This window comes from Acinonyx jubatus, chromosome A2 (assembly GCF_027475565.1).
Source record: "Acinonyx jubatus isolate Ajub_Pintada_27869175 chromosome A2, VMU_Ajub_asm_v1.0, whole genome shotgun sequence".
Lineage (NCBI taxonomy): Eukaryota > Metazoa > Chordata > Mammalia > Carnivora > Felidae > Acinonyx > Acinonyx jubatus.
In genome coordinates, this window is record NC_069383.1 from 70241561 (window position 1) to 70260613 (window position 19053).

Consider the following 19053-nt stretch of genomic DNA (forward strand, 5'->3'; position numbering starts at 1 on the left):
TGGTTATGTGGTTATACAGAATAGCATGAAGCTTGTACGTTTAATTTTTTGGTGTTCTTAAAAAAAAAGCCCAAAACATATCACTGAAATTTAATATGGCCTAATATTATTCTGAATTTGGAGTAAACTGTTTAGAGTAAAGCTCTAGTATATTATGTCAGCCAATTAAAAAATATTAATGAAGACTAGAGGGTACATAGAAAAATGTTAAATTAAATGCAAGAAATGTAATCTTTGGAAAAGCTAAATCCGACATGTATAACGGCTAATTATCATAGACCACAATGTGCAAAGAAACAAGGAGAAATTTGGTAGAAATCCTCATCAAATGCAAATTGTACTATTACTAATACTACCAATTATACAGTACTTAGTAATTTACTAAGTTCTTTTAAATTAGCTCATTTGAATGTAGATTCTTGCCACCCGTGAGACAGGCAGGAAGATATTATACACATCTTATCAAATTAAGGATACAGACTCAGAAAAGTTTATAGGGTATTGCTGAGGCCTGTAAGGGACAAAGCCAGAGCTTAAGTCTTGTGACTCCTAAATTTAGTGCAATTTTCACATCAAAAGACCTGCTATTATAATCATATGCACAAGGAACAATTAAAAATAAGCAAGAAATTTAATTAGAAAAAAATATGACTCATCTAGAAAAGTAAAAATGACAGGTATTGTCTCATTATAAAGGTAGAAGACTATGAAAGCAGAGAAAAAGAATAACAATAATTTCCTTCATGGATACTCTCATTTCCAGTCTAGTGTGTTTCATTTTACACTGCTATTTTAGTGGAATTTCTTCCTCATCTCTAGGTGGCTCCCTTTCTGATTTGTCACAGTCATTAACCCCAAATCTTATTTCTCTTCTACAGGTCCCTCTTGCCTCCCTTCTCACTTTTGGTATAAAATTCTCAAATTTCATGGAGAAAATGGAATTCATCTGGCTTGTGTGCTCTAGACTTCCTCTATTCTTACAACTTCTCCCAGCCTATCTTCCTTGAACAACAGAGTCAATGGCTAATCCTCTTAATGGCTAATCCTTACTCTGTGCCTCTATCGGCCCCCTCTTTCTGTCCAGGGATATATCCATGAATGATCAATCTCCAATTCTCATTGATTTCATTTTCCTTCTCTAGCCTCCTTTATTCCCCCATCTACAAAATGCTATATCATCTTTAGACTAAAAAAATGTTCCTTCAACCTTGCCTCATTCTCAAATCCTTCCTCCTTGTACTGTTAACCAACAGATTACTTGGAAGAGCATTTTGCCCTCCCTATGTGAATTTCCTTATCTCTCATTTATGCCTCAATTGATCACATTTTGATTTGGGGCTTCACCATGCACTAAGACTGATCCCATTCATGAATTCTGGATTTCTACGTTCTGTTAGCTTCATTCTACCCTGTCTAGTTCCTAAAGTGACACTTCTGACTGTCCACTTTTTAAAACTCTTTCCTCCCCTTGTGTGTCATGATACAGTTATTCTTCTCCTGCTTTTCCTCTTACCTCCTTTACTGCCCCTTCTCAAAATGTTTTTGATAGTTGTATTACCAAGTCCTCTTCTTTAATCTCTAAACTCTGTGCCTATTCAATGTCTTCCATTCAAGTAACTTCAACTATCACCTCACACAATACCCAGATTCTCCAATTCCATCTGAGTAGCTCAGACTTCTTAATGAGTGCCCTCACCTACAGAATTAAATCTAAATTGTTGGTTTCTTCACAGTTTACCCAAATTTCCCATGACTTCCTCAATACATGTCACCATTCTGTTTAAACGTTTCAGTGGTTCTCCACTACCCTCAACACAAATTAAACTCAATATTCTTATTTTTAGGAAATATACCCTGAAGTATTTAGAAGTAATCAAAACATGGATAGATAGATAAATGAATTTATACCACACCGAATACAACTTAAGATATTATTCATAACGTAAATCTGCTTACCTCATCTCTTATTAGCCCTCTCCTCAAATGAGGCACATGGAAATAACAGCCAAAACCAAACGCAAATAAAAAAAGCACTTTGAATTTAAGTTCCAGCCATACTAAAACTGCCAGTGATTCCCTGAATAGGCTACAGTCTATCTTCAGTATCTTTGCATATGCTATTTCTTGTGCATGAAACAACCCTCCTTTCTCATAACAGGCCCTCACCCTTAAAATCACTTTACCTGAAAACTAGTTTTGAAAACTTACAGTTAGTGCCTATTCTCTGTAATCTTGCTGTACCCTATTCTTCCCCTATTTTGGCACTTGTCACATTACTTTCTTAATTAACTATATCTGCCACTCATCTGGAAGCTCTTTGAGGAGAGGAACTCTATCATGTTAACTGGGTATCAGCACTTTTTAGCCTAGTACCTAGAAAATGGCAGGTGATTAATAAATATCTGTTGAATCACAGCAGAGTTGTCTAAATTCAACTTTGCTTTTATGCCTGTAGGCTACAATAATGCTCTTTCAGTTAATAAGTGTATCCTTCTAACCCCACAGTTCTTCTGGAAATATTACCTCCTCTGTAAAGCTTTCTTAAACCATCACCTGTATCTAACCAACCCCCATCCTAAGTGCCTCTATCCATGGTGCTTTCATAATTCTTTGTGCTCAATTCTGTACTTACTCTTCATCTTACCATATTATTATTCATCAGAAAGTCACTATATACTAGATACTGAAAATTCTTTGAAGGCTGAGACTGAGGCTAATTACTAGCCACACTCCTAACACTGAATGTAAAGCCAGCAATATTACATAAATAATACTAATATGGATTGTTGTATTCTCAGGGTCTAGCTGCTTACTACAAAAATAATAAAAAAATACATAAAAACATGCATACATACATACTTTTTAAATAAATGAAATCAATCAATCAGTCAATCTTAAGTAATGACACAGCCATCTACCTAAATAAGTGGAATCCTTCCTATCCCCCAGTAGTCATAAGGAATCTTACAATAGAATCTAAAGCTCTAAAAACTAGTTTTAGCAAATTATAAGAACTGAAAATCTGGATATGCAATGTAACTCCAGGTTAGTAAATAAAAAAAGTTATCGATGATTTTACAGGACTTATAAATTATACTGCATTGATGTTTCTTTAACTGTGAATTTCTACTACTTTAATGATATACTTCCAGGTCCAGCACAAATATAAAACATATGTTTAAATCATTTGAAATATATACATGTAACATTATTCTACACTTTTGGAATAAACAAATCAACAAAGACAAAATACAATTATGTGAGACTGCAAGTTACCAGAAAGTTGAATTCTAGAATTTGTCTTCATATTTTGTTTTTTGAAAACTTAAACACATTTTGTCAAAAAAAAAAAATTTAGAAATGTTGACTAGGTTCCCACTGGATCCTACAAAAGCTTATTTGGTGTATGAAGTGGTTGCAGTGCTAAACATGTACTGTGAAAAGAAGCAAAGAAAAATACCAGTGCAGTATAAGTAATTAAGCAAAACAAGGTCAACAAAATTGAATACTGTTTTATCCATCCCAAATGCAAATACCTCTAAGGAAAGAAGACAGGTTTAAGTAAAGGACAAAGAGCTATATGGAGACTACTGTGGAGATTCTAGAAAGGACTTTGGGGTTTTCGAGGTGAATAGAATGCTTGCCCTTATATCTATCTCCAAACATTATGAGCCAAAATATGCCAGACTTGACTTATGGGCCACAAATGTAATGATAAAAGGGAAGAAAACAGGCTATTTAACAACAACAACAACAACAACAAAAGTTTCCTGAAGAATCTGGGCATGAGTTTGAAAAAGTGGGAACATGCTCAAGAGAATGTATGTTGTGCAAGAAGATGACCTGGGTTTGAGCTAACTGGGCAACAGAAGTAACAGAAAATTCTGTCTGGAAAATGTGGCATCAGCATAACCACAGTAGGGTTAGAGTGGTGGCAGCAGAGGTACTAGAGCAAAAGTCCCTCTTCTCAGTAAAGTGACCGGATCCATCCAGCACAATTAGTCACTATGAAGAAAGTCGGCACAGACAGAAGAGTAGGACAGGCAAGTAAGGGGGAGAAACACAAGGAGTGCTCATGAGCTTTTAAAATTTGGTTGCTTAAAACCAGAGAGACCTAGATGTTCCAATACAGACCTCAGTCCATACTTTGATACACTGTTTCATAGAACCATTAACTTCTGGATGCCATAGAAAATCCTAAAAAAAGAAACATAGTGAATAAAAAGTCAAAGAAACTTATTCGTGCTGCCTAAAAGAAACATGAACCCATCTCTTCAAGAGTACCTAAAGTAAGGGGTGCCTGGGTGGCTCAGTCAGTTAAGCATCCGACTTCAGCTCAGGTCATGATCTCACAGTTCGTGAGTTCGAGCCCCGCGTTGGGCTCTGTGCTGACTGCTCGGAGCCTGGAGCCTGCCTTGGATTCTGTGTCTCCCTCTATCTCTGCTCCTCCCCTCCTTGCACTCTGTCTCCCTCTGTCTCAAAAATGAATAAACATTAAAAAAAAAAAAAAAAGAGTACCTAAAGTAAAACACACCTTGTCCATGACATCTTCATCTCCCATCTCGGTTTCCCAAGGGCCTCACAGGAATTCTTGTATCCACTTCTACTTTCCTCTAAACTATTCTCCACAGTCATCTTTTAAAATTTAAATCTGATCTTGCCACACATCCTTGCTTAAATATTCAAGGACTTTCAATTGTCCTCAGAATAAATTTCAAAGTCCTTAAAACTACTAAGGAGGTATATAGGATCTGGCCTCTACCAAGACATTCTACCTTTTCTCCTCCCACTTTCCCCTCACTTTAAGTACCCTGTTGATTCTCCTTCAGCTCCTGGAATGCTCTATGTGCTCCTTTTTTCTCTAGGATTTTGCACATACTGTTCTGCCTACAATGCTCATGAAACTTCTCCACTGAGCCTGACTCGCTCCTACTTATCCTTGAAGCTTCAGTTAAAACATCTTTCTCAAAGAGGAAAACTATTTTTAATTCACTGTTTTGTACATTCCTAATGCCCACTTCTTCCTTTTTTAATTTTTTTTTTTTTATTATTATTTTTAGAGGGAGAGACAGTGAGAGCAGGGGAGGGGGCAAAGAAGAGAGAATCTTACGCAGGCTCCACCTTCGGCACGGAGTAAGACTTGGGGCTCAATCGCACAACCCTGGGAGTTAAATCCAAAAGCTAAAAGAGTTAAAATCAAGAGTCAGAAGCTCAACCAACTGAGCCACCCAGGCGCCTCCCACTTTTTCCTTTTCACCATCCTTATTCCACATTTAAAGCATGTAGTGAACTGTAATGACTTTCAAAATCCATTAAGTCTAGGACATTTTTGTCTTGACCCCTACTGTATTCTCAGTAGGAGAAGTCACTGTGACTAGGAATTCAGAAAAGTCACAGATATTCTTTTATGGATATTAATCCTGAACACATACTGGCTTCAAATTAACATACAAGATTATTATTTTCTGGATTAAAAAATCTGAGACCAAATTTTCCATTTCATTACACAAAACTGTGCATACAAACATTTATTCAATCATTTTACCATTCTTATCTACTCTAAATACACTGAAATATATTTAATACCTACAAAGCGTTAGCTGATCTACAAATAAATTAACCAATGAATATAGTTTCAACATAACATTTAGCTTACTGTTACATTAACCTACCACTTTAACTGATGAAATCTTGTCTTCAAAAGGAATGTTTCCATGCTGTCATTAAAAAGAGAGAAACCAAGGAATATTAATGTATAGATTAATTTTATGTCATTAATTCTCCCTTTAGCTGCTTTTGCTGATTTATTTATGCACTACATCTCAATTATCTATATTCAACCTGAAGGGAAAAACACTTGCATAGAATACCAAAAAATAAGTGACACTAAATTGTTTATATGTGATTTTTAACATCTAAGATAGAGTCTAAAGATAAAACCTCAACTCCAAACAAGCAGTTATGTGAACCTGTATCTTTTTGCCAAGATTGCCACATTCCAATTTAGTCTTAATATTATTATCTATGGCAGAGATGGAGAGCTCCTCTGCATTTCCTGAGTCCCCACCAGTTAGAACCACATGACTAGTTCTAGCCAACGTAACATGGCTAGATGTGATGTGGGTCACTCCCAGCTGAATTTCTCAGGGTAATTCTCTAGTCTCTGACTTAACCTGATGCTGAGACTACAGAGGCTGGTACAACTGGAAGGTGGTATAAATTCCAACAAGGAGGGATCTCCAAATGACTGCATAGAGTAAAACCTCTTGCCAACCCACCCACAAAATGTAGCTCTAAGTGAGAAATAAACTTCTGTTCTGTTACGGTTGTAGAGTGGTTTGTTGCTGCAGCAACATCTAGTCTGTTCTCAACAATACACTAGTATCAGTCTTGTCTGAACAGGAGTGCACATATACGGCTCTAGGTTATTTTGGGTTTCGTTTCAAAGACTGTATAAATGGTCCAGTTGAATAAAAAAATCAGAGTTTGGAGACAACTTCTAGTAACCAAGCATTCCATAAAACTCTAGGGTGGGGTGGGGGATACAAGTGGTCAAATAAAAAAGGTAATTCTTCCTAAAACCAAGGTTGAAATGTCTTCATTAATCTAACCAGACAAACAGTATTTATACTTATATCTCTGTGAAATAAAGCTTACTTTTATCAGCATGCTAACTTTTAAAATTCAAGCATCATTTCCCAAAAGGACTCTGAGACCAACTGTACTTTCAGGTGTGTTCTATGAAGAGTTTCCTTGGTCAAATAAGTCTCGGAATTACTGGGTCAGACCAAATCACACAAGTGTTTTCCTTCTACTATCCCATAGCTACTGCATAACTCAGGTAATTCAATTTAACCTCTCTCTTCTTTTCCTTGGATATACACAAAAGAATATGTCTCATATGTAAGTCACAAAGCACAGTAAAAATAAATAAGCACTCATGAGTCCATCGCAGAAATCAGAGCACTACCAACACACTGAATGACCTATGTGGACCTTTCACTACTTTGAATTTTGTTTGTATTTTGCTTTCCTTTTTATTATATAGTTTTGTCACATGTATATGCATCCTTTAATGATATATTGTTTAGTGTTACTGGCTTTCTCTCCCACTTTTAATTTTGAGAAATGTCAAACTTAAAAAAAAGAAAAAAAATGTCAAACTTAGAGCAAAATTGACAAAATTATAATGAGCACCCCAAATACCCTTTATGAATTGTTAACATTTCCTCCACCAGCTTCTTGTCTCTCTCTGCATAGACATATACATTGTTTTCCTTTTACTGAACCATATAAAAGTAAAGTGCAGGATGAGCACTGGGTGTTGTATGGAAACCAATTTGACAATAAATTTCATATATTGGAAAAAAAAAAGTAAAGTGCAGACATAACATTTCACCCTTAAAAACATCAGCATGTATTTCCTAAGAACATGAATATTCTTTTACATAACCTCAATACTATAATCCCACCTAAGAAATCTGACATTGATAAAATATTAATCTAATATACAGTCCATGTTCAAATTTTCCACTCTCTTCTTTTTTCCTCGCTATAGTTTTTTTAAAAAATTTTTTTAAATGTTTATTTTTGAGAGAGAGAGAGAGATAGAGACAGAGCATGAGCAGGGGAGGGTAGAGAGAGAGGGAGACACAGAATCCGAAGTAGGCTCCAGACTTTGAGCTGTCAGCCCAGAGCCTGACGTGGGGCTCAAACTCATGAACTGTGAGATGATGATTTGAGCCGAAGTCGGGATACTTGACCCTGAGCCACCCAGGCACCCCTCTCTATAGCTCTTCTATTTTAATCTAGAATTCAATTAAAATCATATCTCTTTATCATGTCTCTTTACTCTTTAAATCTAGAACATCTCCTGGCCTTTTAAAACTTTCATACGTCGGGGTGCCTGGGTGGCTCAGTCGGTTAAGCGTCCGACTTTAGCTCAGGTCACGATCTCACGGTCCGTGAGTTCGAGCCCCGCGTCGGGCTCTGGGCTGATGATGGCCCAGAGCCTGGAGCCTGCTTCCGATTCTGTGTCTCCCTCTCTCTCTGACCCTCCCCCGTTCATGCTCTGACTCTCTCTGTCTCAAAAATAAATAAACGTTAAAAAAAATTTTTTTTTTTAAATAAAAATTAAAAAAAGATAAAACTTTCATACGTCAATGAACTTATCATATTTATATATATCAAATATTATATTTATTATTTTTGTAGAGTCTAGGCCGGTTGATAAAACACACCAAATCTCGATTATAAACAGCACTGACAGTTACCCTCTTGTGCATATCTCTTACATGAGTAAGAGTTTCCCTACAGGTTCACAGGCCATACAAATATTCACCCTCACATGATAATGTAAGTTATTTTCTGAAGTGTTTTAATAATTTATATTTTCATCAACAGTTTCAGATACAGAGTCTTTAATAAATCTTGTCAGATTTCATATTTTTTTGCCATTGTCAAATTTAATTTCTGTCACATAAGTAGGTATAAAATGGTATTTCACTATGGTCTTAATTTGAATTTCCCTGATTACCAATGAAGTTAAACATCTTTTAGATTCATGCTGGGATTTATGTTTTCTTTTCTGTGAAATGACTGGCCATGCCTTTACCCTTTCGTTTTCTATTAGGTTGTCTTTTTTTTTTTTTTTTTTTTAATTTGTGATTCCTTACATCTCTTGGATGTATATTATAAATATCTTCTAGTTTGTAGCTTAGCTTTTTTCTGTCAGGTATCTTTTGGAAAACAGATACTCTTAATCTTAAGGCATGTGAATTTATCCATCTTTTATTTTATGGTTAGCATGTTTTGTTTCTTATGTAAGAAACTTTTTCCTACTTGAAGTAATGAAGATATTCCCCTGCATTTTTTTTTCCTAAAGGTTTAAAAGTTTTGGCTTCCACATTTAAGTCTAAATTCATCTAGAAATGATTTTACTTGATGGTGTGAGGTAGGGCTTCCAATTTCACTTTTTTCTATATGTATAACCATAACCATAATGATGCCTCAGATCATTAATTAGATAGACCTTCTTTTCTCCAGGGATCTTTAATGGCATCTCTGTTATTTATTAAGTCTTTGTATATGCACGCATTTATTTTAAAGTTCTATATCCTGTTCAATTGGTTTCTTGATTTAGCTCTACCAACACCACATTGTCTTTATTACAACACAGTTAAAATCAGTCCTGATACTGGAAGATAAGTCTTTTCCACCTTGCTCTTCAGATCTGTTGTTGTTATTCTTGGTCCACTGCCCTTCCACGTAAAATTTAGGATCAACTGGTAAAGTCCCACAACAAATCCTGTTAGGATTTTATTTGAATTACATTGAACCTACAGATCAATTTAGGAATAACTGACATATTTACAATATTGATTCTTCTCATTCCAAAATATAGTATATATTTTCCATTTAATTATATCATTTTAAAGTTTACATAAAATTTTTTTTCTGTATACAGAAATCATCCACGTTTGCGAGGCTTGTTCCTATGTACTATATGGTTTTTGTTACTTTTGTATACAGTATATTTTAAGTATTTTGAATTCTATATTCCTGGAGTGCAGTATGCAATTCACTTTTAACAGCTTTATTGAGTTACAATTAATTTTTGTATGTTTATCTTAATATCAACTATCTTGTTGAAGTTTTTATTACATCTAGTAATTTTCTATAGATTCTTCAGAGTTTTCTTTGTATATAATTGTATCATATGAAATTCTGAGTCTATCTCTTTCTAATCTTTACATCTTTACCTTTCCTTCGCTAAGGGCCTCTAATATAATGCTGAACAGAAGCAGCAATAATGGGCAGCCTTTCTTCTTATTGAGTTTAACATAAATGTGTCTAACATTTCACTATTAGGGATATTTACTGTAGGCGTCTAGAATTTTTATCAGGTTAAGTTAGAATATAAAGGAACTAATCTCATAGAGACAGAACAATACCAATTCTCTGATATTGTCAAGGCCTGCTTAATGGCCCAACATGTTGTCAAAAAAGGTTCCACATATACTTTGAAAAAATATATTATTTTATTTTTTAGTGTCTTCTTTAAGTATTGAGCTGTAAGTTCATAAAATCAGATATGCTTAGTAATTTTGCTTGTCCTATCATTAAATGCATGAGCAGTGAGCAATTCTCTCACTTTGATGGAGTATTTGTCAACTCCTCACTGTAATCACATTAATTTTGCTTTATATATTTTAAGGTTAATTTATTTCATGTGCATGAGTTTAAAATCTTAGTGATTTGAAACTTTTGTCATTAAAAAGTATCTGTATCCCTGATAATACTTTTTGCCTTACCATCTATTGTCTCACATTAATATGACTTATCTTTCTTTAATAAGTATTTGTCTAATAAATCTTTTCTCATTTTTAATTACAACCTTCCATATCCTTTTGTTTTAGGTATGTATTTTGAAGCAGCAGAAAGTTCTTTTAAAAACCAATCTGAAAATCTGTTTGGTAGGCAAGTTTAGACTGCTACCCTTATTTTGATTATAAATGTTTCTACCATTTTACTTTTTGATTTCTAGCTCCCTCACACATACATAGGTTTTTTTATATATGTGGAATATATATAAACACTGATTTTCACACGTACATATGTTTTTGTATATATACATATGAATGTATGTGTGTGAGCATATATGTGTGTGTGCATGTGTATGTATGTATGGCACATATATTTGGCATTAGATGAGTTTGGTTTTAATTTTTTTGTTCTTCTGGTTTGGAATTCACACATCCTAATTCTTTTATCCTTTGCTCTTGAAATTTTACTATCATCTTTAACTTACGTTCTGAAGTAAGATAATACTTTAAAGAGTAAAGAGGACATTAGAAAACTGACCATCTCCCTCTGATTTATAAGCTATTATTGGCTAGTTCTTTAATACAGTCTTTTTGTAAAATGTAAAAAAGAATTATTATTTTATATAGACAGTGTTTGTTTAGATTTACCTGTTTAGGATTTTCTTTAACCACTGCTTCTTACATTTCAGATCATTTTTTTTTTTAATTATTTCCTTTCTTCCTGAAGTTTACCCTTTAAAAAGTCCTTTACTGTAAGTCTATCTAGCAGTAAACCCTCTTCACTTTTGTTTATCTGAAAATGTTCTAAATTTCAAGAACAGACATTGTATGCTAGATACACAATATAATTCGAGGTTGAAATTTACTTTCTGTCAGAAGTTTAAAGCTATTATTCTAGTGTCTTCTGGCTTCCAATATTACTACTGAGAAATATGCTGGCCCAAAGCTTAGTTTTCTACTGCAGCCTTTGGCATCTGTCTTCAGGTCAACCTGAACCCCTACTGAGTACCTACTATTATTGTTCCCATCTCTGATTTGAATCATAGTTTGTTCCTTTTGGGGGGAGTGTGTCCCATTTCCTCAAAGTCTAGAAACACATCAACAAGTTTTTTGTTTTTTTTTTTTAAATCTAGGATCTAGTTAGTTTGAGGTAGAAGGGGCCCCCAGAGTATCTAGTTTGCCCTCCAGCTGAAAGCAACACAGTTTTGTTGTTGTTGTCGTTGTTGTTTTACTGCAAGACGTCCAAGTTTTTAACAACCTAGCCTAAATTAAAATCATTGAAAAGGGGATATAACATCTAGTGCTGCCCAAACTTATTTGACCACGGCTTCTACAGAACTAATCTACAAAACAGAATTTGAAAAAAGTCCTGCTCTATAGCTTCTTTAAAATTCCTTTTGCCTTGTGGTGCCTGGATGGCTCAGTCGTTTAAGCTTCTGACTTCAGCTCGGGTCACAATCTCATGGTTTGTGGGTTAGAGTCCAGCATCCAGCTCTGTGCTGACAGCTCAGAGCCTGGAGTCTGCTTCAGATCCTGTGTCTCCCTCTCCTTTTGCCCTTCCCCTGCTCATTCTCTGTCTTTCAAAAATGAATCAACTTAAAAAAAATAAATAAATAAAATAAAATTCTTTTTGCCTCAATACAGGAAAGAAGAAAATTCAAACAAAGAACTATCTTCAATACTTCTACCCAAACTAACCCACACCGAGGCTAAAACAATAATAAAAATAATCAGCTTATACAATGTGCCAGACTGGGTGAGACATAAGACATGTATTTAAAAAATAATAATGATAATATATAATCTCTGTCTTCAAGGTGTTCAGAGACAAGAGAACTAAGTAAAATACATTTTGGCAAATGCTCCACTAGCAATTTGAACTAGTTTCTCAGTAAATGTCTACGACAAACTGTCTTTGTTTCTTTTTAGAATGCATATACACTTAAATGTATCTGGTTTGATAATTGTGGGTTAACCAGGCACCTCTAAACAATGAAAATTGGAAACCTAGGTGTTATAACTAGGGCTCAGAAACAATGTACCATATTATGCCCACTTTGGGCTATAAACTAAACCATTATAGTTTATTTCAACTAATTGTTGCCAAATCTATTATTCCAATTTTCAGAAATTCACACTATTCTGTGCCTAGAAATACTAAAACTGTTTCTTTGAAGTCAGAAATCTCTCTACTTTTTAGAAGTTCATTTAAGTTTTTTTACCTTAAATTGTGATAATCTCATAGAATTCAATAGTTCCAATTTTCTATATAATTTTATGTATATAATTACCAATGAAAAATACATTTACAGATACCAAATTAAATGAAAAATTGACTTTATCATTTTCCATTATGCAGATTTAAAATCTATACTAGCCTTTTCTAGTGGACAAAATTTCTAATAGCTGATGGATTCTTCTCACAAAGAACAGTTCTCAAGGAATTTAGCACCCACTACTATCATTACTATGTGGCTAGATGTTTAGCTGTGAAGTCCCTAATTTTTTAACTCCTTACCACAGGGCAAGTTGAGGTGAACAGGCAGATTTTCATCATAAAATCATGAGCTATTCCCCCTAAAATTCTGAACTTTCTTGTATTTCACTTTTCTCTCCTTGCTATTGCCCACTCCCAATCATACACAGCTGAAGACAGGGATTCGAACTTTGGATCACTTAAAAATGTATAAAAAGAAAGGTATGATGATTCATAAAATATTAACTAATCAACAAATTAATTAACAAATATATATAGAGAGAGATCCATTCTTGTAGTTTTCAAAGATATATTTTTAAAATCAGAAATTTTCGGGGTGCCTGAGTGGCTCAGTCAGTTAAGCGTCCGACTTCAGCTCAGGTCACGATCTCACGGTCCGTGAGCTTGAGCCCCGCGTTGGGCTCTGGGCTGATGGCTCAGAGCCTGGAGCCTGCTTCCGATTCTGTGTCTCCCTCTCTCTCTGCCCCTCCCCTGTTCGTGCTCTGTCTCTCTCTGTCTCAAAAATAAATAAACGTTAAAATAAATAAATAAATTTTAAAAAATAAAATCAGAAATTTTCTATAAAAGTAGCAGATATTTGTTGCATTGTTGTTTTAATTATATAGCATAATTGCCCAGTGCCAGTACAGTTGCAGAAAATTAGGTCCTGATGGGCATTGCCAATAACAGTATAAATGAAAATAGTTTAGCAATATAATCAATATTTTTTAAACTGGATTCTTTAACCTAATATTTGCATTGCAGGGATTCCATCTACAGAAATAATTTAAAAAGCAAAGTTTTCACACAAAGATGTAATTGAGAATGTCCTTTCTTAAATTGTAAAAGTAAAAAAAAATACAAAAGTACAAGAAGAAAAAAGAAAATTATATATTACATCATATCCATTCAATAACATGTTGCCATTATGATGATACTTACATTGATTATATAATAATACCATGAATTATGATAAGTGGTGGAAACAAGACATAAGACATGCTAAAAGATTACAAGATTATTATTTTAAAGAGACTGAAAAGAAATATGGCAAATATGAAAAGAAGAATAAGGGATATTTGCTCTTAGTTTTTGTTGTAAGGAATTCTCAAAAAAATTTCCACTGAAAGAACTTATCATTTCTGAAAATTAGAAGTTTCAGGTAATAAAAGGTTTACTAATCTGTTGCCACCACTTATTTTTCTTATGTTCCTCATTATGTTCTCTATGATATTCCCCATCGTCCCTTTTTCCTTCCACCTTTCCCAAAACCAAAGTAATAAAACTTTTATCACTCTTTTTGTTATCATGAAAAGACACATTCCTCCTATAACTATTCAGGTGGTTAACTTCTAAAACAATAAAGAAAATAGGTAAGTTTTACCTTATTTCCTTCTTCTTTGAATTGGGGATTAATTATTTTTACAAAAGAATAAAACAACTGACGAATTCTGGAATCTCCAATAAATGCAATATGTTTATCTACAAGACAGTTCTTTGCTTCACTGAAATCAACAAAGAAACATTAACTGCAATAAGTAAAATCAGCATGTTGGCATTTCAAAGCACAGTTTGTGAAGAAAGTAGTGCAGGATTATTATACATACAGTTCACGCTGCTTTAGAAATAGGTGGCTAGGTTTGTTTAATCAACCAGCCCATGGATGATCAACTAACTCTCAATACTTACAGCCCCCGTTTATTAAGTGTTTAATATGTACTCTAAGTATATTAAGTGCTTTATATCCATTATCTCAGAATAACTCGACAAGGTAGCTATCCAGGTCCTAAAGCTAGAGTCCTTCTCTCAAGGGCTATTTATTGCCTTGGGCCTGATTATCTCTCACCTGAGATAAAGAAGCTTGGACAAAATTCTTCCCCTAATGCTTTTGGCAGGAATCTTCATTTGGACTCACCCCCACCCCCACACTCTGTTGGCAATTCTCTACCATCATATAGAGAAGTACCATGTAGTATTTCCTTTGCTTCATCAACCTTTCTCCACTCGTTATTAAAACCTATCCTAGAGAGGTGCCAGGTGGCCCAGTCAGTTAAGCGTCTGACTCTTGATTTCGGCTCAGGTCATGATCTCATGGTTCATGAGTTTGAGTCCCATGTCTGGCTCTGCACTGACAGCCTTGAGCCTGGAGCCCGCTTCAGATTCTGTATCTCCCTCACTCTTTGCCCCTCCTCCACTCATGCATGTGCTCTTTCTCTCTCAAAAATAAATAAATAAACATTAAAAAAAAAGACCTATCTGGGGAAAGAAAAAAACAACGAAATAAGAAAACTTACCTGATTTTGTATTTATGCATCATGCAACTGTGAGGTTGCCAAACTTTCTCTCCAAGAAATCTGCCACTTGAGAGAAGGTATTCACATGAATCATTGCCTGTAACAGTTAAACAAACAATATTGTAAACAATAGTTATATTTTTATACATTGATTATCTGACCCCATGTAAGCTCTCTGAGATCAGAAAGCATAGTTTTCTATGCTTCACTGTACCTTCTCGGTACATTATTTATACATCCCTGAGAAGCACAGTAAATATTAATACATTAATATTCAGGAGGAAAAGAACCACTAATGACAGATACCTCACTATAGAAGATAGAAGAGACTCCTAACTCTCAAGTGCTACATTCACTGCTTTGGCAGTGCCTTCTGCTTCAGGTTCTCTTTCTAGGGACATCATCTCAACCTCAAACTAGCCCTTAAACCTGCTTACCACTCCTAGTTGGGAAAGAAGAGTTTAAGGAATAAGAGAGAAGACTTTGGAAATGTCTTCCTATTCAACCATTACAGCGTATGGTGCATTTGCACATCTGGAAATATAGTAATTAAAATATTTTTTAAACCAACTCCCTGATTTTCACAACTTTCCTGTGAGGAAGTATGCTATCCCTATTCTGTAAATGTGGAAACAGAGAAAAGGATTTATTCAAGAACTTCTTATTGAGGTCACTAAAACTTCATCCTTTTATAATTTACAAAGTAACATAAAACTATTTTAGCTACATGGTGGCTGAAGGTACATAGGATCAGTATCAACAACAAATGCAGATTTTAGTTTTTAATATTCAGCCTGTCTACCTCTCTTAACGTTCTCCCCTTCTTTTCCGTTGACCAACCAGCTCCTCCCAGATTGGTTGGGACTATCACAGTTTCACACCAAAAGTTCCACATCTGGGAAACCCTCAGTCCTATGTAAGTGGGGAGGTGGTCACCCTATTTCCCATGGCCATTTTATCATACACTAACTGAAATGACTGAAGGAGTTTAAAAGGGAGTTGGAAACATTAAAAAAGTCCAAATATGTCAAATGGATAAGGGAAAAAATGAGACATTTAGAATAATATAATCAAATCACATATTATTTAAATTAATCTCTGGTTCTTTATGAAGAGTCATCAGCAAGCTCTATTTGTTTCACAGACCGTTAAGGTCAGGATAACGAAACTCTACAGAACAAAAATGATACTGAATCACTCAGGGTGGGGAAAGAGAAAACCCAAAGATATTTAAAGTGGAAGAACACATCTTTTTTCTCAGTCTGGTTATCCATTTATCTGGTCAATATACAGATAAAAGGTGATACAAATACAAGACAGGTATGCATAAATAATGAAAGTGTTGTTATTTCAGTGTCATAAATTCTAAAATAGAGCAGGAAGGGAAAGTGAAAATACTGCATTGTAGTGTTGGTAGAAAACTGGATAAGGAAAGCAGAATATCAATTATTAAAATTTTGCAATATATATATTTTGCAATTTTGTATACGTAGGCTGCGCAGGTTTTTTGTTTTGTATTTCAAAATTTTTTTAATAACCTCTCTAAGGAAACTATAAATAATCAGTTCTTAATTTTTTCCAATTATTAAAAACTAATTCTAGTTCTCAAAAACAAAATTAAGCTACATAAATAATCAAGAAGGAGTAAAGAAAAGACTATAGGAACACACAATTAAGTTATTTTTCTAAAAACATCCATCTGGGCGCATCTGGGTGGTTAGTCAGTTGAGAATCCAACTCTTGATTTCGGCTCAGGTCATGGTCCCAGGGCTGTGGGATGGAGCCCTGCGTGGGGCTCCAATCTGAGAGTGGAGCCTGATTGGGATTCTCTCTCCCTCTGCCCCTCTCTCCCAGGTTGCACTCTCTCTCTCTCTCTCTCAAAATAATAAAACAAACAAAAAAATCCTTCTGCTATATTCTTTTATAATGGTTCTACAGTAAAATACTATTAAAAATCTAGTAAAGGGGTGCCTAGGTAGCTCAGTGGGTTGGGTGTCCAACTCTTGATTTTGGCTCAGGTCATGATTTCACAGTTTGTGGGATCGAGCCCCGTGACGGGCTCTGAGCTGACAGTGTGGAGACTGCTTGGGATTCTCTCCCTCTCTCTGCCTCTGTACCCTGCTCTCTCAAAATAAATAAACTTAAAAAAAAATCTAGCAAATGTTTAAAATTAGAATGGAAATTCCATATTTACAACATTTCTACCTCTTTAAATATTTATAAACTAAGTAAAAAGTTAGTATCATCTATTTTCTAAAAAAGTTATAAAAAGTTGCAAATAACTCGGTATTAATTCTGTGCACTTTTTCTTCCCTTTCTTTCTCCCTTCCTTTTTTTTTTTTTTTGTTGTTGTTATTTGATTTTTGTTTGTTAATAGAACTTTAAACAGAAACATGCCCTGGCCAATCTACAGTATGTGGGATTGTTATTGTTAACCATCTATATGAATTATCAACATAGTTTTGTGGAGATGGAAGTACCAGACCAAAACATCTTAAAATAACCAGTCTTTCTCCACCAGAAAATGTGTTTTAAAATGCAAAGTTCTTTTCTTCCTCGATACTACTACTCACACATTGTTTTTCAGTAGTTCAGCCAGTGGGAAATAACAGCTCTCAACTGATGAACCCAAATTAGAAAACAAAAAAACAAAAAACAAAAACAAAAAAACAGCAAAACAGATTTGAAGCTGTCACTAACCAAAAGACACTATAAACATAGTTCTTTAGAGACTACTAGTCTTTCCAGGAAAGAAAGTTCTAATTTGCTAACGAATGCTAGTTGGTGATAACTCTTCTTAATATATTTTATGATGCAAAATTTTTTTTTTTAGTAATCCTTGTATCTGACATTAATACTCTCTGTATCATATCAGTTAAGGCTCAGTCAGAAGACAGAAACTGCACCACTATTTTAATAGAGAGACTCTAATATAAAGAATTATAGAAAAGCAAAAGAACCAACCAGGCAACTGAAAAGGCAAGAGACTTTTTTTTTATACTTGTCAGAAAAATAATAAAAATACTGGTGATAATAACTACTATTATCATCTGAAAATAAATTAACCTAATTTATTAAAGGAAACTCCCACAAAATTCCACACTCAAACACAAGTTCTCTTTTACTGAGAAGGAAATACTTTTGGATCAAATCACTAAATGTAATCTAGACGTTAAAATAAGTTAACATGCCACATCTTCATTATGCATACTAAGTATATGTAAATATCTGCTGGCACATACTTCCCCGTCAAAATTGACCCAGAAAAACCCCCAAACAAAAGAAAACAAAAAATCCCAGTCATTATTTTCAGTTGCCTCATATAATTTTGATAGCTGCTTTAAAACAACCAGTGTGAGATGCAAGTTGCCAAGTGCTCAGATAAATCAAGCTAGGAACACAGTAAAAACAAACAAAAAACAAACAAACAAAAACAACTAAAGGGAAAGAATTATCTACTTCAGCTATCTCCAATACTAGATTATCTAGATGAATGGCTGTGTCTTCCTCTTCATTCTATTACCTTAACCATAAGCATTCTGGTTTGTCAATCTAAAGTCTTGGGTTTTTATACACGATTTTTCTGTTAGAAAGATACTAAAAGCAAACAAAATAAGTAAAAAGACAAATTTTAAAAAAGCCAAAAAACAAATGTAACTGCTAAAGAAAATATCTAACGTGCTAAATAAACTGTAGCTTATATTTTCCTTTGAATAGAATATCTCTGGCACACTGCACCTTTAGACCGGCTGAATCATCCTACCAAAGCTATCTGTTTATTACTACCAACCATGAAAATATTAGATCATAAAGTTTTTAATATGATTTGTAAAATATTGTTTGCCTAAAATTCAGCAAGGTTACACTTTGGTCTGTGCTAAAAAATCACCGTTTACATTTTTCTTTTGACAAACTAGGAATCCCTACATTACAAGTGGCATCTTATAGATCAGGATCT

General features: G+C 34.4%; 1 protein-coding gene across 7 annotated transcripts in view; it reads right to left on the bottom strand.

Annotated features, from left to right (window-relative positions):
* Positions 1-19053, bottom strand: part of CASD1 (CAS1 domain containing 1) — a 66918-nt gene that overhangs the window by 43021 nt on the left and 4844 nt on the right. For all 7 annotated transcript variants that reach the window (XR_003424585.2, XR_008296830.1, XR_003424587.2 and 4 more), the window contains exons 2-5: positions 15096-15192; positions 14186-14306; positions 5673-5717; positions 4135-4197 (exon numbers count right to left, since the gene is read on the bottom strand). Coding sequence is in view for 2 of the 7 variants with exons in the window: in XM_027071893.2 (XP_026927694.2) it covers positions 4135-4197; positions 5673-5717; positions 14186-14306; positions 15096-15192 (326 nt within the window). In the remaining 5 variants the exon portion in view is untranslated. The remainder of the gene's footprint in view (positions 1-4134; positions 4198-5672; positions 5718-14185; positions 14307-15095; positions 15193-19053) is intronic.